Genomic DNA, 26,964 nt, shown 5'->3' with positions numbered 1-26,964 from the left:
CTCAGACACTGAGCCAGCAACCAGGCTTCATACACCAGATGATATAAAGCCACCAACACATATACAGAAAAGGACTGCCAGGTCTGGACTCAGTCAGATGAGGTCCATCTAATCCTCAAGGGACTTCAGGCCCCAGGGAGCAGGGAGGTCTGGTGGAGAGGGGACAGGATGGTGGGGACATACTCTTGGAGATGGGGATTGTGGGCTTGGGGCCCTGGGAGCATGGGGGCATATAGGCAGGAGATATGGGGTGTGGAACAGTAAGAGGGGGAACTAGGAGAAGAATAAAATCTCGACTTTAAAAAAAGTATAAGAATAAATTTTAAATAATTCAACTATATTAGTGTGTGGAATTTCAGTCCACGGGACTATATACCATTCACATATTCATTTAGATTTCCTTTGGAAGTTAATATAAAGATGCACTTACACTTAAACAAGAAAATGATTAAAGATATTTAAAAATAAAGAAGTTCTATTTTAACTCTAAAGGTATAACTGCTAGTTAACTTTGTAATCACATCACTGGGATTAACTTCCTTCTCAGAATCATCAGAATAACAAGGATTAAAGAAACTTTAAAACTCTGTTTCATAGGAAACAAAAAAGTTAGAGATTTTTTTATTTGTTTTATATATATACCAGCAAGTGAAAATTTTTCATGCTTCATTTTTCTGAAGATGGGAAAGTAGAAGAGTACTTCAGATTATTCTCCATGATGGCTCTTTCAAACATAGACATTTTTTTTTCTCAGTTCACCATCTACACCAAAAAGCATATCTTAGTTCTTGGTCCCCAAGTTCATCAAAACCTAAAACAGAAAAGTACCTCTTATTAAATAAATTCCCAAGGATACAAATATGAAAGATTCTGTGCAGATGATGTATAGGGTAAAGGTTAAGGTCAGGATTAGGATTAGGGTTAGTGTTAGGGTTATGTTTAATAAAGCAGGATAATTATAGTGTTATTAAAGTATGAGGTACATCTGAGGTCAAATTCCCATTTTATCATTTCATATCTTTAATAATTCATACAAAGCCATTAGGATTTTATGGATAATAGCAGTCATTTCAGTAAGAAATAATTCAAAATAATAAGTAGTTAAAACTTTATGATTATTAAAACATATTTAGATTCCTAAGGTCATTTTATGGACCATGTGCAACATACCTCCATGGACTTCTCATGCATTTCTTTAACTGCTTCCAGGGTCTGGTTCTGACTACATTTGGACAGTTTCAATGCTTGTTGTTCTTTTTGACAACTATTCTACAAATGTAAAAGGAAAACATTAGTATAACAATTCTGTTTATTTTTGTTGTTACTGCCATGCAACATGCATGGTAGTCTAACAATAAAACACTAAATGTATATCTAATACTAAAACATTTATGTGAGCAAAAATAATTCTATATGAAAGTTAAAAGGAATAGTTTTCCAACTGATTTAAAATTTTAACAACTATTTTGACTAAATATATATATATATTTACAATAATATGAAATAACATTATGCTACCAATTGTGGGGTAGGAATTTTTTTTAATGTGAAAGAGTTTTTCATAATGCACAGACTGGCCTTAGCCTCCCAAGTTCTTATGTTTATAGGCATGCACCATGTATACATGAACTCGGTAAAATCCTAGTCTTGGAAGCTTAGATTGGTTTTCTCTAGATTCCAATCTCAAGCAACACATAGAAGTAGTAACATAAAGTTCTCATTGTATTCTTTAGGGTTGCGCACAACCATGATAATTTGCATTTAAAAAAAAATTAAGACAAGCCCTTTACACCTTTTCACCTTGGGCTACTACAATCCTGTTTTGCCCTTTATTCACTGTGATCAATTTTTTACCTCACATTTGCACTCAAATCATCATAATTAAGTAAAATTACCTCTAATTTGCAATGCTTATCTTTAAAAAAAGTGCACCTGCATACATTTGGAGACAAAGGGTTAATATTGGGTGTCATCTTTGATTTCACAGTACTGTTTCAGAGACAGAATCTCACTAAACCTAGAGCTCACCATTTATGCTACACCTGGTGGCTACAAAGATCTGGAGATCTTCTTTTCTCTGAACTAAATCTGAGATTGGTTGTTTTAAAATGCTCACAACCACACCAACTTTTTTTTGTTGTTGTGGTGGTGGTTTGTTTTTAGTGTTGCTAGTTTGTTGTTGTTTATTTTGTTGTTGGTGGTGGTGGTGTGGGCATTCATCCCAATGCAGGGAATATAAGCTAGGGTCTCCATGCCTACACGGGAGAAAGATTACCAATTAAACCATCTTCCAGCCCTGTAAATCAATCTTATTGGGCCCACATGCAGCATATGACACATTTAGGGATCTTTTCTTCTTTAAAACTTTCCTTCACTCATGGTAGTTTTCTTTCTACCAGTGGTTCTCTTCCTTTACTGGCTCCCTCTCACCAGCTGCCATATGCAGAATTACAAATTTTGAAGTACCCTGCTGTTCTGTCTTTAGACTCCTTATTTACAGGGATGATCACTTTCCCTTGAAATGTCATCCAGAGTCCAATGTTTAAAAACTGTCTTCAATTGGAGTATTTATTATTTATCTTTAGTTCCTATCTCTTTCCAGAACTGACTCATAATGGCAGGTTCCTCAATGCCTTCTGAGGCAAGAATGAATTTGCTGTTCCTTTCAAATTGAATACTTTCCAAACTATTAACCAGTAAATAAAATAAAATAGTTAATATGATTATCGTTGTCTCAGATCTTACTTGGAAACCAGGTGATGACTCTACAGGTAGAGTAATGGAGACGTGATCTAAAATTGTTTGCTGATATTCTTCCACAGGAAAATTCTTCCAGGGCTGTTGAGATTGTTTGTTTCCATCCTCTGTTGTTACTAAATCTTTACTAAATTTAGGACTGTAAGAACTGATTTACCAAATTGAGTTGGTTTTTTAATATAAACAACAGAGTCCAGGTGAAACCAATAAATAAGCTTTCTCTCTTCTTTGAACTCTGATATATTGTGGTTTTTTTGTTTTTTTTTTTTTGTTTTTTTTTTTTTTGTAGTCACTGGTAATCATCTCTTGATCTTTCTGCAAATGTCTGCCTCTTGAAAATTTATGATCTGGTATACCATAAAATGCCTAGTCGTTTTCATTGATATAGTATGCAATCAATAGTTTATATCTCAGTAAGACTAGAACAGAAGCAAGGATAGATAGATAATGGAACTTAATTTAGTTTCATATGCTCAACTCAAGGCTAGTTGTTCCATTCCTACTTAGTAATACTAGGTTAAATATTAAGTTTTTTTTATGGTACCAACCACTGATTTTTCTTTTTCTTCATTGAATTTCTGTACATCCATATCAGACTTCTGAAATGTAGTTATATACTGCTCACAAAATTTGTTGTTGATGTTCTTCCTGTAAAGCACAGTAACAAAAGCAGGCACATTTCATACCAATATGAAAATGAACACTCAGAACAAATTCAATTGAACATTTCATACTATAAAAAGAAAAATAGCAGTATAAAATATCTAATGGGAAATCATTATAGATTTTTCTGCTAACATATTATCAGAGAGGTTTTCATTTACGTTTTAGCTTTTCAAAATTAAAGAAATATAAACACACACAACACACACGTAACACACACACACACACACACACACACACACACATATATATATATATATATATATACATGTACAAAATTTAATTATATTTCAATGTGGTTTTTTTTCATTATTTTCTACCAAATATAAGTTCTAATTTATTTTTCATACATTGCCTTAGTAAAGACAGTGCAAAACATGTCAACTAAAATATACAAATTGTCTGCATATGTAATTGTAGTTGTTCCTTTTGAATATTGTTAAACATAATAATCCATAAATTACATTCCTAAGACTATGTGCAAGACTTCTGTATTTCCACAATGAATGTAAATTAAAATTTAAATCTCATTAACATTGACTTAAAGCAGAAAATAAAATTTTCATAGATTTCTATGAATTAGATTTAGTTTGCTTGAAGGCATGATGTTATAGGGTTAACTGTTTAGACAAAATCAAAGCCACACATTTTTACTAAAGAATCAGACATGATATAATTTTTTTTAAACTTCAGCCACATATAATTTTTAAAATGATACACATTTGACCCTACAAATATAACAACTCTACCTCTCTCGTTCGTTCGTTTTGCAAAATCTTTCTAATTTCTGGTTGCTGCCTTTGAAAGATTCTTTGACATAAGTTTCCATCCATTTTCTCTTTATGTGAAGCGTCTTATAAATGTCATCTATATTAAAAATAAAGAGTCATTTTGAAGAAAAATTAGATGATTCCATGTATTCAAGTAAAAATAGATATAGATAAATTTCATTCAATAATGCTATGGAAACTTAAAATTAAATGATAGATATCACAAACATGCTTCATACTTTAGAATACTTAGGGTTTGGTATGTTCAGATGAAGGATGTTCAACCTGTAAAGTCTACAGAAATGTTCCACAACATAGAAAAAAACAGTCCATGTATTTTGGATAAGAAATATCTAATCTTATCTGAATTTTAATTTCTGTAAGGAAAATAATTTTGAGCTTCAAGAACAGTTTTCAAAAGAACAAATGCACAAAACAAAGGATCAAAAGTATACTTAATTCTTCATAAGGAAACACTTTTAATAAAGGCTAATTCTTTTCCAAATCTAAAAAAGATGATGCAACTGAAAGAACAAACTTGACTGTGGAACTGTTAGACCCATTGTTTAAAATATTCAATTAAAATAAGAGGGCAACCGGTCATATTGGTTCCCATGTTAATCCTAGTATTCTGGAGGAAAAGGCAGAGAGATATTTGTGTGTTCCAGGTTAACCTGGTCAACATACTGAGTTCCAGGACAGACAGAGCTACAAATGAGACCCTGTCAGAATCAAACCTGCGTTTGATTCCTAGCACCTACATAATGTGCACAAATATCTCCAACTCCAGTTCCAGGGGATGTGATGCCCTGTTCTAAATTCTGCATGCCCCAGGTACATATGTATATGACTCACAGACATACTTATAGGCAAAATACCTATATAAATAAAAATAGATAAAAATGTTAAAATCTATGTTTAAAACAATGATCTCCAAGTTTTTTTTTAATCAAAATAAAATTATTTCTAAAGTGAATTGGTAATTATATTTCAGAACATATCCTTTAAAAAAACACTTGAAGAAAATTATGGTAGGAACTTTTGATCAGTAACTGCTGCAGTTCATGAAAATTGTAATGCTTCAGAAAATGTTTAGTACCTTTCTAGCATGCACAGTTAGCTTTCAGTAACTAGGATGAAGCTATATTTCGGTGTACATGTTTAATATTCTCACCATACATAGTACTAGACAAAATCAGATTATTAAATGATTATTCTGCCTCCTCTAAATAGAGCAAATCCTTCAGTTGAAAAAAAATAATTTGGTAAAATGGGTAACTTGAAAGAAGCAAAATATTATTTTTTAAAAATATAATATTGTTTCATGGGGGTAGAGATATGGCTCAGCAGTTAAGAGTACTTCCTGTTCTTTGCAAAGGACATAGGTTTGGTGTCTAGTACTCATATGGTGGCTCACAACTATCTGACTCCAGTTCCAGGTATCTGAAATAATCAACTGATATCTGAACAACAGGTACACATGTGGTGCACATATATAACTGTAAGCAAAACACTAATACACATAAATAAGTCCAAAAATAGGTATTAGGAGCATTGTTTAGTAAGCCATGTAAAGATGTTTTTATTTGTGTGTATGATCCTAGTATTGGAAGCTTAAGCAGGAGATTTCCAGTGTAAAGACTGCATAGGTTAAATAGGAAAATGCAGGCCAGCCTGAACTACATAATGACACCATATCTCAAAGACAAGTTACTGTCTTCTGAGAAAGCTCACTTAGCATTCAGTTACATATAATTTAAAACAGATACTTTAGAATCTGAGTATCATTCTCTCATTTTTTAGTAAGTTGTCTTCCACTTACAGTTACATAATTCATTTCATAAAAAGAAAAAGAAAAACAATGAAGGGATTGGAGAGATGATTCAGCAGTTAAGAGCACTGGTTCCCTTCCAGCTTTCTGAGATTGGAGTACCAAAACCCACAAGGTGGCTCACTACCTATAACTTCAGTTTCAGGGGATTCAAGGCCTTCATCTGGCTTCCTCAGGTACAAGACACACTAGTTGTGCACATACACACGTGAAAGAAAGAAAAAAAAACAATAACCATAACATAAAATTTAAAAATAAGTTATAAGGGTTACATTAAAGAATTCAGTTTTGCACTGTGCCATATAAAGAAGGAAGCACAGAAGACTCCTAGAAAAGAAACTGACTTAATATAAAATTAGCACTGGATCAATGAAAATATGTTTCATGTACAGAATTTTGTATACATATCACTTAGCTATGAGTACATGGAACTGTGAAATTGTTTACATCTATTTTTTTTCATTTTAAAATTCCTTCAAAGCTGTTACAAAAAAGCCTCAGTAGTCAAGAGGGCCTACTGTGAAAAGAGGAGGTTCACAAAGTACTTTTTTTTTGTTTTTTAAGGTAAGTAATGTTACTTCATGCTTATCAAAGGATAATTCATCAAAGATGAACTCACAATTCTGAATATCTATGCTCCAAATACAAGGGCAACCAAATTCATAAAGAAATTTTACTAGAACTCAAAGTACATATTGTACCCCATATAATAATAGTGAGAAACTTCAACACCCCACTCTGAGCAACGCAGAGGTCCTGGAAAAAAGAAATGAAAAAGAGACACTGTGAAACTAATGAGAAGTTATGAAACAATCGGATTCATCAGATACATATATATGTATCTGTCACACACACACAGACACACACATCCAAACATGCACACATATATTGAAGCAAATTCACACACAGTTCTCACTAGATGAAGAGAAATTATTTGAAAAAAAATCAACAAACCTTCATGATAATAGTCTTGGATAGATTAAGAATTTTAAGCACATACCTAAATATAGAAGCAAACCAGAAGCCAACATCAAATTAAATGGAAAGAAACTTGATGCAATCCCACTAAAATAAGACAAGACAGGACTAGACAAGGCTTCTTACTCTTTCCCTACCAATTCACTATAGTACTACAAGTTCTAGACAGAGCAACTAGAAAACAAAAATTGGTCAAAGGAATAAAAATTGGAAAGGAATAAATCAAAATATCACTATTAGCAGATAATAAAATAGTATACTTAAGTGACCACAAAAATTCCATCAGAGAACCCATAAACCTGAAAAACAACTTCAGCAAAGTGGCTAGATATACAATTAACTCAAACAAAACAGTACCTTTCTTCTACTCAAAAGATAAACAGGATGAAAGGCAATTATGGAAACAACACCTTTCAAAAGTCACAAATTATAGTTCCTTGATGTGACTCAAACCAAGCAGGTGAAAGATTTCTATGACAAGAACTTCAAGTCTCTGAAGAAAGAAACTGAAAAATCTCAGAAGATGGAAAGGTCTCCCATGGTCATAGATTAAGTTAGTAAAAATGGCTGTCTTCCCAAAAGCAATCTACAGATTCCATGCACTCTCCATCAAAATTTAAACTCAATTCTTCGTAGAGACAGAAAGAGCAATATGCAAAACCATTCGGAATATCAAAACTCCAGAATATCCCAAAACTATTCTCAACAATAAAAGAACTTCAGGGGGAATCATCCCTGACCTTAAGCTGCATTATGCAGAAATAGTGATAAAAAATGTATGGTAATGGTACAGAGACAATGCCTTCATGAAATGGAGAGATCTAAAATATATCATCCTGTGTGATCTCAAAGGAAAAAAAACATGGTATGCACTCACTGATAAGTGGATATTATCCTAAAAGCTCAGAATACCCAAAATGTAATTCACAGACCACATGAAGCTGAAGAAGAAGGAAGACAAAAGTGTAGGTGTTTCAGTCCTTCTTAGAATGGGGAACATAATATTCCTGATAGGAAATGTGGAGATCAGGGCAGAGACTTAAGGAATGACCATCCAGATTCTGTCCAACCTTTGGATCCATCCCATATACAGAAACCAGGCACAGTCACTATTGTGGATACCAACAAGTGCTTGCTAATAGGAGCATAATATGCCTGTCTCCTGAGAGGCTCTGCCAGGGCTTGGCAAGAACAGAGGCTGATGCTCACAGCCAACAATCAGACTGATCATGGGGTCCCCAGGGGAGCAGTTAGAGGAAGAACTGAAGGAGCTGAAGGGGTTTGCAACCTTACAGGAAGAACAACAATATGAACCGAGCAGACAGACCAGAGCACTCAGGGACTAAGCCACCAAACAAAGAGGGGCACCCATGACTCTAGCAGCATATAGAGCAGAGGATGGTATTGTCAGACATCAGTGGGAGGAGAGGTCCTTGGTCCTGTGAAAGCTCCATGCCCCAGTGTAGGCAAATGCCAGGGTAGGGAGGTGGAGTATGTGGGTGAGGGAACAGGCTCATAGAAACAAAGCAAGTGTCAAATGGAATAGGGATTTCCTGGGATTAAACCAGGAAATGGCTGATATTTGAAATGTAAATAAATACACACACACTCACACACACACACACACACACACACACACACACACACACACACACAGATGGCTTTAACTGTGTCTTCAGGTGGGTTTACATCTAATCACAGGATGATCTAAATTTTTCCCATTCCTGCTAGTTTTTTGATAAATTAGAGTAAATGTGTCTGCATCTCAATCTCCAAATAAAATCATAGTTGCTCTTATCACAACCAAGCTCCTCAACCTTTTTCATCACAATACAAATCTAAGACAAATCTTAAATATAAAATTCTTCCTGGCTGGACAAATATTTTACTGCTACAGCAAGAAGCTCTGGTTTCAATCTTCAGGAATGAAAAATAAAAACCCCCAAAATTTAGATATAAAAAATAAAGAAGGCATGATTCCTCGGGCCCCATTACATTTCTGAGGCTGAGGACTTCAGGTACAAGGCCAGTCCAGGCTGCAATTGAGGTTTCAGACAATCCTGAGATATAGAGCTAGAGGTTACTTTCCTAAACCAAAACAACAAATAAATAAAGACAGCCTGGTCTGAATTATGTCTGAATTCCCAGCACTTCTGAGGCTGAGAGAAGCCTCTAGTATTTGAGGCAGTTTGGAACCTATTATTTCGGCAATGTGGCATTTTCACAACACGTTAAAATGTAGACTGGTCTTCAGTTTCTTTTTAATAAATTCCTGGTGGGAAGCAGTTGCACAGAAGAGGGTTTTGTCTGTTTCATCCACTAAGTGAAGTCCAGTTTACTCACACCTCACATCCCCAGTCCCCAAGAATACTTTCAGGGTCTCCATTTCCTTGGCCTTCCTGATTTCTGCTAGGAGCTAGTCTGTTCAAACTCTTGCACTTACAGTGAAGTTCTCAGTTTTTCTCAGCAGAGGCCTAAGTGGGAAAGGTCGATTGTGAACCTGGAAGTAGCAACTTCCTGAGTCCAGTGAGGGTCACCTAATCTCATTACTCCTGAAGAAACACCTCCAAATCTCCACATTCATCCCCACCCAGACCCCTAGCTGAACCAGGATTAACCAACAGACAATTGACTACCTCCACTGAGACTTCATCCTACCATGATTCCTCAAGAATTTTGCTTCCTCAAGAACTCTTTGTAGCCACCATACTGGGTAACAGGGTTTGAACAGCAGGAAAATAATCTCAGCCAAGCCCATTGCTGATTGGCTGTGTTTGCACATGAGTACTAAGGGTAAGAGAGGCTCTTTCAGTCATCTGTGATTAAAGCTTCAAAAAGCGGGTAGTATTTTAACTTCCACTACTACCCAGAGGCTTTCCATTTTCTAAGTTTGCAATACTAACTTGAAAGTTAAAATAAAATGAACTCCAAAGACGACTCTCCTACTTTGTTTCAGATGAAGGGACTGTTCTGTGTAACTCTAAATTGTTTTTTTTTTGTTTGTTTGTTTGTTTTGTTTTTTTGTTTCTTTTTTTTTTTTTGGTTTTTTTTTAAACTAAAGTGTTTTTGCATGTTTGTATTTATATAACATGTATGACTAGTTCCCCTAGAAACTAGAATAGGATGCCAAAATCCCTGGATCTAGAATTAAAAATGATTTTGAGAATTATGTGGGTTCTAGGAACTAAACCTTGGTTCTGTACAAAAGCAACAAGTGTTCTTAATTTCTAAGCCATCTTTCCATTCCTATCCTGTGTGTGTTTTAAGGTGTGCTGGACCATTTCTCACGATAGATGTTTAATTTTACTATATAATGGAGAGTATAAAAAATGACTTTGTTAATGTTGTCTATTTCCAGAAACAGAAAAACAAACAAACAAACAAACAAAACAGCAACAAAAAAACCATAATTTTAATGGATTGTGTAAATCATAAATAGTTTCAGGATAAAAATGGAGTGTATACATTTCAGTATATGGGTGCATAAGGAGGCCAGATATAGACATCTGTTTTATTCTCAATTATATTCCAAATTTCTTTTTCATTTTCAGTTTTTTTTTTCAAGTCAGGGTTTATCTGTATAGCTCTGGTTAACCAGGAACTCACCCTGTATACCAGGGTGGCATCAAAATCAAAAATCTCCCTGCCTCTGCCTCCCAACGTCTGGGATTAAGGCATGTGCCACCACTGACTGACCCAACTTAAAACTTGAGATAGGTTCTCTCTGAATATGCAGCTAACCAATGCCACTACCTCGGCTAGCCAGCAAGCTGTCTCCACCTACTCAGCACTGGTTGGCAGCCTGCATTTTAGAAGTGGATTCTAGGCCCCCACTTTTATTTTCAAGAAAAACATTTTACTAAAACAGCCATCTCTCTAGCCACTCTTCAAGGTTTGTTCTGTTGCTATAGACACTGCAATTTTTTGTTTGTTTGTTTTTTGTTTGTTTGGTTTCTTTTTCTATTTCTCTAATCATGCCTAAGTTTAGGCTCCTAAAATGCTTAGTGGTGGTTTTGCTTGTTTCCTTACAACAGCAAATTGGTTTTCTTGCTCACTTTACAATTTGCAGCTAATTTGGCACACTGGACGAACTGACATTTCATTTACTAGTCTTATTGCTGTGTTTTGTTTCTTTGGTGCTTTTTTTTTTTTTTTTTTTAATTTGCTGGGTTTGTTTTTTTTTTTTTTTGCTGGTTTTTTGTTTTTGTTTTTGTTTTCACCACTGAAGATGAAATTTATAACTTTTAATGGTGCTTTACCACTGAGCTACATCTTTAGTTAATCTTTAGTTTTGAATGTTGGATGAGAAGTTATCTGTGTGTATTTTTTAACGAAAACTATAATTTCTGTGAAGCCTACAATTATCCCCCTATGCTATAGGTTCTATAGAGATCTGTTTCCCTCGTTTGGCCTCTTCAAGAAACAGGGAAATATTTCTAAAACACATACCTCCAGATTTATCCAACATACTGCCTACTTCATGTCTGTGAAGACAGAACAATAAAAAATTAAAGCAAGAAATATAGTAGACTGGTAGGCCATTTTTTTTTACCACACACAAAACTTTACACAGAACCTTCTTTAATTTTTTATAATAAATATATAATGTTTGGTTTGGAACAAATGTCATATGCATATAAAATATATGGTGGACTACCAACTTGAACTTGGATTATTTACTTTTAACAATTCATACGTTTACACCCCACAAGGAGTTTATTCATAACTCTCCCACAATTGCCAAGACCCTTTTTTCCCCCAGATAGTCCCCTACTTATTTTTATGATGTTTCTCCTTTTCTTTGAGTGTGTCAAAGATCACATGCAGGTGGTCCTATTGTATGAGTTCCTATGTGTTTGTGATCACAAAGTCTAAAGGATCCCAAGCTGGGCTTGAACTTAACATATATCAGCATCTGACATTGAAATGCTGATCTTCCTGAATCTAGTTTTCCAGTGAAGGTAACACAAACACTACTTTTGAAGTACTCTATTGAACTGGCAAAAAAAAAAAAAAAGAAAGAAAAAAAAAAGAGAAAAAAAGAAAAAGAATTGAAAATATTACCCCATGTCTTCATCTCCTTTTACTTGAGGCGATATATTTTCATCTTTACCAATTGCTGGATTATTTACTGTATTGACAATAGAAAATGTAAACATTTGAAAGTATGCAATATTAGTAATAGTTAATAAAGTACTATCAATTTGAATTTCTTTGGAAAAACTGCCCATTTTGAGTTTTTGAAACAGATTTTAAAAATTAAGTAAAATTAAGTACATCCAGGAAATCTAGGACACAAGGAGAAGAAAAAACATAAGGATAACAGGTATAGATGAGAAGTAAGATTTCCAAATTATAGGGCCAGTGAATATCTTCAACAAAACTATAAAAGAAACCTTTCCTAACCTAATGAAAGAGATGTCCATGAACATACAAGAAGCATGCAGAACTCCAAATAGTTTGGACCAGAAAAACAACAACAAAAACAAAAATCCCTGCCATCATATATTAATCAAAGCACCAAATGAACAAAACAAAGAAAGAATATTAAAAGCAGTAAGGTAAAATGGTCAAGTAACATATACAGGAATTCCTATCAGAATTACACCTAACTTCTCCCCAGAGACTATGAAAGCCATAAGATACACGGTAGATATCATACAGACACTAAGAGAGCAGAAATAAGAGCCAAAGCTATAATATGCAGCAAAACTATTTTACCATAGATTGAGAAAACAAGGTATTCCGTGAAAAAACAATATTTACACAATATCTTTGAACAAACCAAACCCTTCAAGGGATAATAAAGGGAAAACTCCAATATAAGGAGGGAAATCATGCTAGCAAAAGCAAGATATTAATCTTGAAGTAAACCTAAAAGAAGATAGCTACATGAACAAAATTCCAACAAAAATAACAGGAAGAAACAAAGACTTTGCCTTAGTATCTCTTAATATCACCATATTCTATTCACCAATTAGAAAGAAATAGACAAACAGACTGGATGTGTAAGCAAGACCCAGCATACCAGAAACAAACCTCAGGGACAAAGACAGACATTTCCTCACAGTAAAAGGCTGGAAAACAATTTTCTAAGCAAATGTTCCAAAGAAACAAATTTGGAGTAGCCATTCTAATATCAAATAAATTTGACTTTCAACCCAATGTTATCAAAAAAGACAAGGAGTGACACTTCATATTCATCAAAGTTAAAATTTACCAAGATGAATTTTCAATTCTAAACATTTATAGTCCAAATGCAATGGCATCCATATTCATATAAGAAACTTTAGTACAGCTCAAAATGCACATTGCACCACACACAATAATAGCAGAAGACTTCAACAACCCTCCTCATCAATGGAAAGATCCTGGAAAGAAAAATTAAAAAAAGACACAGTTAAACTAACAGAAGTTATGAAACAAATACATTAGTTGATATCTATAGAACATTTTATTCTAGAACAAAAATTGTCCATTCTGCTAAGCACCTCATGACGCCTTCTCCAAAATTAACAATATAATCAGTCACAAAACATGCCTCAACAGATATAAAAATATCCAAATAATCTCATACATCCTATCTAATCACCAAGGACTAAGGCTGATCTGAAATAATAATATAAATAATTGAAAACCCATGTACACGTAGAAGGTGAACAAAAATCCAGTCAGTGATAAATCAGGTAGGGAAGAAATAAAAAAAAAAAATAAATGTAAGACTTTTTAGAGTTTAAAAAAAATGAAGTTACTACATACCGAAAGTTGTGGAACACAACTAAAGCAGTGTTAAAGGGAATCTCATAGCTCTGAATGCCTCTAAATAGAAACTGGAGAGAAGATACAGTAGTAGGTTGACAGCACACCTAAAACCCCTTGAATAACAGGAAGGAAATTCACCCAAGAGGAGTTGAAGGCAGGAACTAATCACACTCAGGGCTGAAATCAAACAAGTGGAAACAAAGGAACTATAACATAAAATCAAACAAACTAGGAGCTGGACCTTTGAGAAAGTCAACAAGATAGATAAAACATAAGCCAGACTAATTACAGGGCACAGGGAATATATCAACATTAACAAAACCAGTAATGAAAAGGGAGACATAACAACAGATACTTAGTAAATCCAAAAAAATCATCAGATCCTACTATATAAGCCTGTAACTTAGCAAAAGTGGAAAATCTGGATGAATTGGACAATTATCTAGACAGATGTCAGGTACTAAATTTCAATCAGGTTGAGATAAACCCTGTAAACTCTCCCATAATCCCCAAAGAAATAGAAGCAGTCATTAAGAGCTCCCCCCTCAAAAAAAAAAAAAAAAGCCCCGTATCTGATGGGTTTAGTACAGATTTCTATCAGGCTTTCAATGAAACACCAATACCAACAATCTTCAATCTATTATGCAAAAACAAAAGAAAATGAACACTACTTAATTTGTTCTATGAAGCCACATTTACTCTTATACCCAAACCATACAAAAACCCAATGAAGACAGGATACTTCAGACCAATTTAACTTATAAATATTGATGCAAAAGTACTCAATAACATCCTGTTAAACACAATCCAAGAACACATCAAAATGATCATCCTTCATGATCAAGCGGCTTCATCCCAGGGATACAGGAATGGTTCAATATATGGGAATCCATCAATGTAATCCAATATGTAAAGAATCTCAAGGAAAAAAACACAGTATTATCTCATTAGACGCTGAGGAATCATTTAAAAAAAATCAACACACCTTCATGATGAAGTCTTGGATAGATTCAGAAAGCAAGGCCCATAACTAAACATAGTAGCAAACCAGGATCCAACATCAAAATAAATGGAGAGAAACTCGATGCAATCCCACTAATATATGACAAGGCTTCCCACTCTCTCCCTACCTATTCACTATAGTACTGGAAGTTCTAGCCAGATTAAATAGACAACAAAAAGAGGTCAAAAAGTTAAAAATTGGAAAACAACAAATGAAAATATCACTATTAATAGGTAATAAGATAGTATATTTAGTGACCCCAAAAAAATCCTCTAAAGAACCCTTAAGCCTGAGAAACAACTTTAGCAAAGTGATTGGATATACAATTAACTCAAATAGATCAGTAGCCTTCCTCTACTCAAAGGATAAACAGGCTGAAAAGGAAGTTATGGAAGCAACACTCTTCACAATAGTCTCATATTTTAATAACTTGGTGTGACACGAAAAAAGCAAGTCAAAGTTCTGTAGGACAAGAACTTCATGTCTCTGAAGATAGAATTGAAATTCTCAGAAGATGGAAAGATCTCCCATGGCCATAGATTGGTGTCCCAAATAATTTAGTAAAAATGTCTATCTTGCCATAAGTAAGCTCTGATTCCATGCCCTCTCCATCAATATTCAAACTTAATTCTTTATAAAGATAGAAAGAGCAATATGCAAAATCATTTGGAATAACGAAAATCCAGGATATTGTAAAACTATTCACAACAATAAAAGAACTTCAGGGGGAATCATCCCTGACCTCAAGCTGTATTATAGAGAAATAGTGATAAAAATGTATAGTGACCATAAAGAAAAAATGACTTCAGGAAGTTCACACGCAAACGGATATGTCTAAAGTATATCATCCTGTATGAGGTAACACAATCCCAAAGGAAAAAATATGGTATGCACTCACTGATAAGTGGATATTATCCTAAAAGTTCAGAATACCCAAAATGTAATTCACAGACCACATAAACCTTAAGAAGGAAGAAAAAAGTGTGCATGTTTCCGTCCTTCTCAGAATGGGGAACAAAATACTACTGGGAGGAAATATGGAGACAAAGTGCAGGGCAGAGACTGAAGGAACGACCATTCAGAATCTGCCCCACCTGTGGATCCATCCCGTATATAAACACCAGACCCTGTCACTATTGTGGATACCAACAAATGATTGCTGAAAGGAGCCTAATAAGGCTGTGTCCTTAGGGGCTCTGCCAGAGTTTGGCAAAAACAGAGGCTCATGCTCACAGCCAACAATCAGACTGATTATGGGGTCCACAGTGGAGGAGTTAGAGGAAGGACTGAAGGAGCTGAAGGGGTTTGTAATCTTACAGGAAGAACAATAATATGAACCAAGCAGACCGCCCCCCTCCCCCCAGAGCACTCAGGGACGAAGCCAGCAAACAAAGAGGGGGACCATGGCTCCAGCTAAATACATAGCAGAGGATGTCCTTGTCAAACATCAGTGAGAGGAGAGGTCCTTGGTCATGTGAAGTTTGGTGTCCCAGTGTAGGCAAATACCAGAGCAGGGACATGGGTGTTCGTGGGTGGGGGAACATGCTCATAGAAGCAGAGGGAGGGTGGAATGGTAAAGGGAATTTCTGGGGTGAAACCAGGAAATGACTAATATTTGAAATGTAAACACACACACACACACACACACACACACACACACACACACACACACACACCTAATATGATGGCTTTAACTGTGACTTCAAGTGGGTTTATATGCAATCACAGGATGATCTAAATTTTGGTCCCATTGTTGCTAGGGTTTTGATAAATTAGAGTAAATGTGTTTGCATCTCAATCTCCAAATGAAATCATGGTTGCTTTTATCATAACCAAGCTCCTCAATTTTTTTCATCATAATACAAATCTAAAGCAGATCTAAAATATAAAGTTTTTCTGGCTGGACAAATATTTTACTGCTACAGCAAGAAGCTCTGGTTTCAATCTTCAACAAGGAAAAAAGGAATAAAAAACAAACAAACAAACAAACAAACAAACAAAAATTTAAATATAAAAAATAAAGAACACATATTTCCTCAGGCCCAGGTACATTTGTAAGGCTGGGGACTTCAGTTTCAAGGCCAGTCAAAGCTGCAGGTGAGGTTTCAGACAATCCTGAGATATAGAGTTAGAGCTTACTGTCCTAAACCAAAACAACAAATAAATAACAACAACCTGGCCTGAATTATGTCTGAAGTCCCAGCACTTCTGAGGCTGAGAGGAGCCTCTGTATTTTGAGGCAATTGGAGCCTATACATAGAAATTTCGGGAATCTGCCATTTTAACAACAGGTAGAGGTAAATGAAGACTGGTTTTCAGTTCGTTTTTAATGAATTCCTGGCAGGCAGCAGCAGCTAAAAGAAGGTTTTAGTCTGTTGGCTCCACTAACTGACTTCCAATTTACTCACTCCTCACCTCCCCAAGCCCCAAGAAGACTTCCAGGGTCTCCAATTCCCTGGCCTTCCTGCTTTCTGTTAGAAAATAATTCTGTTCAAACCCCTGCCCTTAGCGAAGTTCTCTGTTTTTCTCAGCAGAGACCTAAGTGGGAAAAGTTGATTGTGAGCCTGGAAGCAGTACCTTCCTGAGTCCAGTGAGGGTCACCTCCTCTCCTTACTCCTAAAGTAACACCTCCACCCCTCCACCTTCTTCCCCACACAGGCCCCCAGCTCAAACAGTATTAATCATCTTTCAACAGACAATTGACTACCTCTACTGAGACTTCTCCCTACCATGCTTCCACAAGAACTCGGCTTGATGACTACCACAAAGCATACTGGGTAACAGGGTTTGGATAGCGGGAAAACAATCTCAGCCAAGGCCCTTGCTGATTGGCAGTGTTTGCACATGTGTACTAAGGGTGAGAAAGGCTCAATCAGTCGTCTGTCATTGAAGAGCAAAAAGGAGGTAGTATTTTAGCTGCCACTACTACCCAGAGGCTTTCCATTTTCCAAGTTTACAATACTAACTTGAAAGCTAAAATAAAACGGACCCCAAACAAGACTCTCCTACTTTGTTTCAGATGAAGGTGCTGTTGTTTGTAATTTTCAATTGTTTTATTTATTTAAGTAATTTGTTTTTGCATGTTTGTGTTTATAAACATGCATGTGTGGTGCACATAGAAACTAGAAGAGAATTCCAAAACCCATGGATATAGAATTAAAAATGGTTTTGAGCCATTGTGTGGGTCCTAGGAACTAAAACTTGGTTCTGTCCAAGAACAACAAGTGCTCTTAATTTCTAAGCCATCTTTCCATCCCTGTCCTTTGTGTCTTTTAAGGTGTGCTGATCATTTTTCTTGAAAGATGTTTATTTGTACTATACAGTGGAGATTACAAAATTATAACACTTTCTTAATATTGACAATTTGCTCATAGAGAAAAAACAAAAAGACAAAAACCATCATTTTAATGGATTGTGTAAATCAGATAAAGAGTATTGTAAAAAACTGATGCATATACATTCCAGTATAAGTATGCATAAGAGGGCGACAAATAGACATTTGCTGCATTCTCAATCACATTCCAACTTCCTTTTTTTTTTTTTTTTTTTTTTTTTTTTCAAGGCAGGGTTGTAGTCCTGGACCTCACCCTGGTTACCAACTGCTGGGATTATGGCATGAACCACCTCTGACTGCCCAAATTTAAAACATGAGACAGGTTCTCTCTGAATCTGCAGCTCACCAATGCCACTAGCCTGGCTAGCCAGCAAGCTGTCTCCAACTACTTTTCACTGGGTCGCAGCCTGCATTTTTAAGACCCCCTCCTTAATTTATATACTTTCAAATAAAGCACATTACCAAAACAGCCATCTCTCTAGCCCCTCTGAGAGGTTTGTTCTCTTGTGGTAGCCACTGTATATTTTTTTTTCTTCTCTAATCATGCCTAAGTTTAGGCTCCTAAAATGCTTATTGCTGGTTTTGCTTGTTTCCTTACAAGAGCAGACTGGGTTTCTTGCTCATTTTACAATTTGCAGTTAATTTGGCAAACTGGACAACCTAACATTTCATTTGCAAGACTTATAACTGTGTTTTGCTTGTTTGGTAGGATTTTTGTTAATTTGGTGCATTTGTTGGTTTGTTTGGGGTTTTTATTGTTATTGTTTTGTTTTGTTTCTTTGTTTGTTTTTGTTTGTTTATTTTTGCCACTGAAGATGAAACTCATCACTTTTAAATGGTGATTTACCACTGAGCTACATCTTCAGCTAATCTTGCATTCTGAATGTTTGCTGAGAAGTTATCTCATATGTGTTTTAAAGGAAACTACAATTACTGTGAACCCAAAATTATCCCCTTTTGCTATACAGTCTAGAAATCTGATGCCCTCTTCTGACCTCTTTAAAAAACAGGCAAATACCTCCAAAAACACATACCTTCAGATTTATCCAACATACTGTCTACTTCATCTCTGTGAAGAAAGGAAAATAAAAAAATTAATGCAAGAAATATAGTGGACTGGTAGGCATTTTTCTTACCCACACAAAACTTTAAAAAGAACTTTCTTTTAATTATTTATAATAAATATATAATGTTTGGTTAAGAACAAATGTCATATATATATATATATATATATATATATATATACATATGTATATGTATGTGTATATATATGTATGTATGTATGTATATATATATATGTATGTATATATTACATGGTGGAGTATCAAAGTGATCTTGTATCCTTTACTTTTACCAATTCATACATTTACACCCACAGTAGTTTATTCATTACTCTCCCACTCTTGCTGAGACCCTTCTTCTTGCCAGATGGTCCCCCTCTTATTTTCATGATTTTTCTCCTTTTCTTTGTGTGTATATCTTGGAAGATTTCAGGCAGGTGGTCATATTATACTAGTTGCTATGTGTTTGTTATCACAAGGTCTGAAGGACCTCAAGCTGGGCTTGAACTCAACATATAGCAGTGTCTGATTTGTATTGCTATCTTCCTGAATCTACTTCTCCAGTGAAGGTAATACAAACACTACTTATGAAGTAATCTATTGAGCTGGCAAAAAATATTGAAAATGTTACCCCATATCTTCATCTGCTTCTGCTTGAGGCGATATATTCTCATTTTTATCAAATGCTGGGCTCTTTACTGTATTAACAATAGAAAACAGAAACATTTGAAAGGATTCTATATAAGTAATAGTTAATAAAGTACTATCGATTTGAATTTATCTGGAAAAACTCTCCATGTAAATTTTTGGAAGAGATTTTAGAAAGGAAATATTTACACCGAGAAAATCCAGGACACAAGGAGATGACAAAACTTAAGGATAATAGGTATCAATGACAAGTAAGTTTTTCAAATTTAGGGACAGTGAATATATTCAACAAAATTATAGAAGAAAACTTCCCTAACCTAAAGAAAGAGTTGCCTATGAATATACAAGTAGCCTACAAAACTCCAAATAGTTTGGACCACAAGAGAAATTTCTTCCATCATATAGAAATCAAAACTCCAAATGCATAATAAAAAAAAAGAAAAGAAAAAGAAGAATATTAAAAGCACTAAGGGAAAATGGTCAAGTGACTTATAAAGGAAATCCTATCAAAACTATACCTAACTTATCCCCAGAGATTATGAAAGCCATAATATCCAGGGCAGATGTCATACAGACCCTAAGGGAAAAGAAATGCCAGACAAGGCTACTAGACGCATCAAAAATTTTTACAATAGATTGAGAAAACAAGGTATTCTGTGAAAAAAAACCGATATCTACACAATATGCTCGAACAAATCCAGCCCATCAAGTGGGTAATAATGGGAAAACTCCAATATAAGGAGGGAAATTACACTCTAGAAAAACCAAGAAATTGATCTTGAAGCAAACCTAAAAGAAGAAAGCTACATGAATCACATTCCAACTCTAACAACAAAAATAACAGGAAGCAACAACTACATTTCCTTAATATCTCATAATATCAGCGGACACAATTCACCAATAAAAAGACATAGAATAACAGACAGGATGTGTAAGCAAGACCAAGCATACTAGAAACAAATCTCAGGGACAAATACAGATATTACCTTAGAGTAAAAGGCTGGAAAACAATTATCCAAGGAAATGTTACAAAGAAACAAGTTGGAGTAGCCATTCTAATATCAAATAAATTCGACTTTCAACCCAAAGTTATCAAAAAAAAAAGAGGAGGGACACTTCATATTCATCAATGTTAAAATATGCCAAAATGAATTCCCAATTCTGAACATTTATACGCCAAATGCAATGTCATCCACACTCATAAAAGAAACTTTAGTAAAGCTCAAAAACACACATGAATAGAGCATTAAAAGAAACCTTGACTAAATTGGTTTTAGAGACCTGCAGAAAAGATTATGCAGCTCTTTTTCCCTTCACCTTGTTCTGAGTATGGAACACCACAGGGAAATTTAAACTTACACCATTCAAACTCCTCAACTGGGGACCCCCCCCCCTTTAACAGAAGCAGGTGGAATGTTTGACCCTCATGTTTCTTTTTCAGAACTCCCACTAGCTCACTTGAAGGACCTACAACTGGTCAGAAAAGATGCCTTGGAAATGTTGAAACACAATAAAAAACTTAAACAAAAACAAAAAAACAAAAAACATACGAACCAGAAACCATCTTGGTGCCACATAAATTTCAAACAGGAGTACCTGTCCTGGTCTGGTGCCACCATTCTGGCAAACTTGAACTCAGATCAAAAGGACTTTCCCTGATGATTCTCACAAGCCCTGCTGCCACACCTCCAGCATGTGCCCAGTTCTGGCATCCAGCCTGCCATGGCCCACTGGCCTGGCACTGCTCACACACAGTGGGCACTGCACAGGAACCTCCCTCCCTCCCTCCTCCCAATGGCAAGAGGCTCTTTTATCTCATTCAATGGGCTTCTGAGGTTCTCAATCTTACATATCCTAAAGCTGTGACCTCATGTTGGCTTTGTTTGGCAGCTGGGCCAGAGGTTTAATTTTCTAACTTATAAGATCAGAACTATGTACTAGAAGGAGTGGGAAATGTGAGACCACAACTTAGAGCGTTTCTCCCTGGAAGGTAAAGCACCTGGACATTCTCCAAGATTGTTTTCCCTGATTTATAAAAATACAGCCAGAAAGAGACTCTATGTTCTCTACAGCCACCAAAAATCCTTTTGGTTTCTGAGCCTTACAGCTAGAGATTCAAAATTGGAGTTTTGACAAGGACATCTGGGCAGAGAAGAACACTCCTCCCATCTCTTCCCAACTCCTCCAAACTCTCCTCCCAACTCATCCCAATTCCTCAGCTAGCTAATAAAAACCTTCTTCTGTCACATCTCAGAGTCATACGCCCCTGCCCTGCACAGTGGAAGGAGTTTGTCCTTAGCTAGCTGATAATAAAAACTCTTGCAGTTTGCATCAGGTGTCGATTTCTCTCAAGTCATTGGGGTGCTGGCCAGCTCATCCCGGGACTTTACTGGACTTGAGAGGAGGTCCATCTTCGGGGTCTTACACATGGAGACCTAATACCAAAACTCTTCAAACTAATATGCAAAATCAAAAGAGAAGGAACACTATTTAATTTGTTCTATGAAGTCAGATTACAATTATATTCAAACCATACAAAAACACAATGAAGAAAGGAAACTTCAGACCATTTTCCCTTATGAATTTCGAAGCAAAAATACTCAATAAAATCACTGCAAACCAAATAAAAGAATACATCAAAACGATCATCCATCATGGTCAAGTAGACTTCATCCCTGTAATGCAGGGATGGTTTAATATATGGAAATTTGTCAACTTAATCCACTATAGAAACAAACTCAAAGACGAAAACAACATGATCACCTCATTAGATGCTGAGAAAGCATTTGACAAAACACAACACCCATTCATAATAAAAGTCCAGGAAAGGTCAGGAATTCAAGGCCCATATCTAAACATAAAAAAAAAAAATACAATAGACAGCAAACGAGTAGGAAACATTAAACTAAATGAAACAATCTCATTAAAATCAGGGACTAGACAAGGCTGCCCCCTTTCTTCATACCTATTGAATATAGTAGTTGAAGTCCTAACCAGAGCAATTAGACAACAAAAGGAAAACAAATGAATACAAATTGGAAAGGAAGAAGTCAAAATATCACTATTTCCAGAATATATGATAGCATGTATCAGTGACCCAAAAATGCACCAGAGAAATCGTAACCATATATATGACTTCAGTGCAGTAGGTGAATATAAAATTAACTCAAACATATCAGTGGCCTTTCTCTACTCAAAGGAAAAAGAGGATGAGAAAGAAATTTGGGAAAACTCACCCTTCACAATACTCACAAATAATATAAAATAGCTTGGTGTGACTCTAACTTAGAAAGTGAAAGATATATATGATAAAAACTTCATGTCTCTGAAGAAAGAAATGAAACAAGATCTCAGAACATGGAAAGAACTCCCATGCTCATGGATTGGAAGGATTAATATAGTAAAAATGTGTGTTCTGCCAAAAGTAGTTTATAGATTCAATATAATCCCCATCAAAATTTCAACTCAATTCTTTACTGAGTTAGAAAGGGCAATTTACAAATTCTCCTGGAATTTGAAAAAAACAAACAAGCAACAACAACAACAACAACAAAAAACCAACAACAACAACAACAACAAAAAACAAAAACCTGGTATAGGAAAAACTATTCCCAACAATAAAAGAACCTCTTGTGGAATCACCATGCCTGACCTCAAAGTGCACTACAAAGCAATTGTGATAAACACTACATGGTACAGGTATAGTGGTACACAGGTAGATAAATGAAATAGAACTGAAGTCAGAGAAATAAACCTTTAGTCACTTGATCTTTGACAAAGGATCTAAAACCATCTAGTGGAAAGGAGACAGCATTTTCAACAAATGGTGTTGGTTCAATTGGCAGTTAGCATGTAGGAGAATGTAAATTGATCTATTCTCATCCCCTGTGCAATGCTCAAGTCTAAGTCGATCAAGGAACTGCACATAAAACCAGAGACACTGAAACTTATAGAGGAGAAAGTGGGGAATAGCCTGGAATACATGGGCAAAGGGGGGATATTCTTGAAAAAAAATACTACCAATGTCTTGTGCTATAAGATTAAAAATGGACAAATGGGACCTCATAAAACTGATAAGGTTATACCCAGAAGTTCAAACTTGTAATAAGGAAACATGCTTCACTTTGTCCATAGCAGCCTTTTGTATAATAACAAGAAGCTGAAATGAACCCAGATGACTCTCTTTAGAGGAATGTATATAGAAAATATGGCACATTTACTAAATGAATTACTACACAGCTATTAAAAACAATGAATTCATGAAATTTTTATACAAATGGATGGATCTGGATGATATCTTCCTAAGAGATTTAACCCAATCACAAAAAACACACATGATATTCACACATTGATGAGTGGATATTATCCCTGAAGCTCAGAATAACCAAGGTAAAATGTGCAAAACCCATGAAACTGAAGAAGGAAGACCAAAGTGTGGATATGCCGTTCCTTCTTAGAATGGGGAACCAAATAATCATGGAGGGAGTTACAGAGACAAAGATTGGAGCTGAGAATAAAAGAATACAGAGACTGCCTCACTTGGGGATCCATCCCATATACAACCACCAAATCTACTGAAGATGCCAACAAGGGATTGGGTGCAGGAGAATGATATAGTTGTCTCCTGAGAGGATCTGCTAATGCCTGACAAATAAAAAAGTGGATGTTCACAGACATCTTTTGGACTTAGCACAGGGTCCCCAATTATGGAGCTGGAGAAAATACCTAAGGAGCTTAAGGAGTTTGCAGGCCCCTAGAAGAAAAAACAACATGAACTAACAAGTACCCCACAATTCCATGGGATTAAACCACCAATCAATGAAAACAAATAATGGGATATATGATTCCAGCTTCTTATGTAGCAGAGGATGGACTAGTCAGGCATCAATGGGAGGAGAGACACTTGTTCCTGTAAAGATCCTATGCCCCAGTATGGGGGAATACCTGGGTTAGGAATTGGTAGATGATGTGTTGGGGAGATGGGGGAGAGGGGAGAGGACAGGAGATTTTTTGGAGTGGAAACTAGAAACGGGGATAATATTTGAAATGTAAATAAGGAAAAGTTATAATAGAAAAAGAAAGGAAATAATTTATTTGCAAGTTTTATGAAATAAATTCATGTTTGGCAAACATATTATACGAACAATGTTCATGTGTTTTCTTGAGGTGAAATCAAGAAAGTTCTTCTCTCTCAACATATGCTGATATAGTTCCAAGAGTAGGTTTATGTGCTGCAAAACCTTGTATATAGGAATAGAGAGATATAGGTAAAATTAGAAATGAAGTATATGTAAACTCTTAACAAAGACTTCTTCCATTTCAGGTGACTAGGTAAAGTCTAATGAACTGCAGGACACAATTAATACTGGAAATGCAATACCTTCCGAAAGAGCCTCCTCTGAAACTTTTATGTCATCGTCCTCATCATCAAAGTCCAAAAGTAATAAGTAACCTTCCTTTGGTATCACCTTCAATTTCTTAAGAGCCATTCTTCTCATAAGAACTCAGTAGTCTTCTTAGTTTAAAAAAAAAAAACAATAAAAATAAAAAGGAAAAAAAAGAACTTAGTTACCTGATTAAAAATTATCATTTAAATAATTAAAAATAACAAAAAATCAAATAATTATTTTAGCTCAATGAAAGATCATTTCTTTTTTTACTTAACATGTATATTTTTAATCAATTGCCTTTATCAGAGAGTTCTGTGTACATATTCAATATGGTGATGCATATATATATACACTTACCCGTACCATTTCCTCCGTGTATCCCATTTATCATGTCCCTCTCCCTCACAACTTGTTTTAAAAACTTCTTTAACTCACTTCTTTAAAAACCTCCTTTAGAACCTAAATTATTAGTCTGCCATTTCTCAGTTTAAAGAGAGACAAAAACTGGCCAACCTTCAACATATGAGTCCTCCCCTCCTCCCAAAAAACGATGAGCAACATCCTTTAACCTTTGAGGTATCTGAATTTTGGTCCTATCTCCCACAGAATATTTTTAAACAAAACATCAGCAATTCTGTTTACCAGTTTATCTCAGTCTAACGTAAACTCACAGTTCTATCCAGAAAGATAAAGAACATGGTAACTGTATATTCATATCAAAAAGATCCACCACTAAGTCTACAAAAAAACATGAACTACCACCACCACCCACACAGAAAGACCTTATATTGGAGAAATTAGGGATTTGGGGAGGCCGAGGATTTCAAACATCTGAAGATTGTAAGTTCAAGGCCAGGCCAAGCCGGGCCAGCTGAAACTACAAAGATAGATCCCATCCTACAGAAACTAAACTGAGAGAAAAAGCTGAACTTGGTGGTGCAAGTCTTTAATCCCAATACATGGGAGACTGAGACAGAAAGATCTGTGGTCAGAATCCATCCCCAATGACTTATGAATCTCTTACAATTATCTCCTCTTCTTCTTTTCATTCATCTTCCTATGCCATTCTACTGTCTGCAATGTTCATACAGTCTATACCAAAGGAACACACCATAGAGAAGACAATGAGGAGGGAGGAATCCTCAGTGTGTTTCTAAGGGATCCTGAATATCACACAGGACAATCGCCAAGGCATCTCACCAATGGCTCCCTGTTCCCTGACCCACAGTCCTGCAGCTGGTTCTCTGATCCTATCCCCAGGCCCCAAGCTTTTCTCTTCCAAGGGTTCCCAATTCTCTATGGCCCTGACCTGTTCGATCCTCTTCCATGAATATGGTCCTCCACCTTCCATTCACCCTCAGATTCCACAGAAAATGGCGATCAGGAGGCTTTTCCTCACATAGTGGCCTCTTGGGCCTGAGATTCCCCACCCTGTCACACCTCGATTAACTGTCCAACAACCCTGATCAGGGCAGACTATCACTTACAGCTCATCTAAGAGGAGAACACCTTCCAAACCGCACCCTTCTGTGCTTAGCTCCTCAATGGCAAAAAAAAAAAAAAAAAAAAAAAAAAAAAAAAAAAAACCGTTGTCAGGGGCCACACCCAGACAGAAGCCTCAGAGGATCCTTTGTGATGCCAGCTGGAGCAAATAGGTCTCACCAAAGGACTGTGCTGATTGGCTGAATACACCCTGCGCATGCGTTCACGGAATACCAAGTACTTTGAAGGGAGATTTTAGAAGGTGGGAGTAATCTACTGGCTTTA

The 26,964-nt window shown here is 35.8% G+C and overlaps 1 protein-coding gene across 1 annotated transcript; it reads right to left on the bottom strand.

The window, feature by feature from the left end:
• Positions 1–781: 781 nt before the first annotated feature.
• Gm20916 (predicted gene, 20916) lies at positions 782–25,305 on the bottom strand. The gene is made up of 9 exons (XM_030251608.1): positions 25,188–25,305; positions 19,791–19,857; positions 19,133–19,167; positions 12,064–12,130; positions 11,449–11,483; positions 4,170–4,287; positions 3,306–3,405; positions 1,171–1,269; positions 782–811 (listed from the first exon to the last, which is right to left on the bottom strand). Exons 1-9 carry the CDS (start codon positions 25,303–25,305, stop codon positions 782–784), a joined length of 669 nt encoding a protein of 222 aa, XP_030107468.1.
• Positions 25,306–26,964: the final 1,659 nt, after the last annotated feature.

Source organism: Mus musculus, chromosome Y (assembly GCF_000001635.26).
Source record: "Mus musculus strain C57BL/6J chromosome Y, GRCm38.p6 C57BL/6J".
NCBI classification, from domain to species: Eukaryota; Metazoa; Chordata; class Mammalia; order Rodentia; family Muridae; genus Mus; species Mus musculus.
Note: the sequence above shows the minus strand (reverse complement) of the source record. Positions and strands in the feature narration are given on the sequence as shown.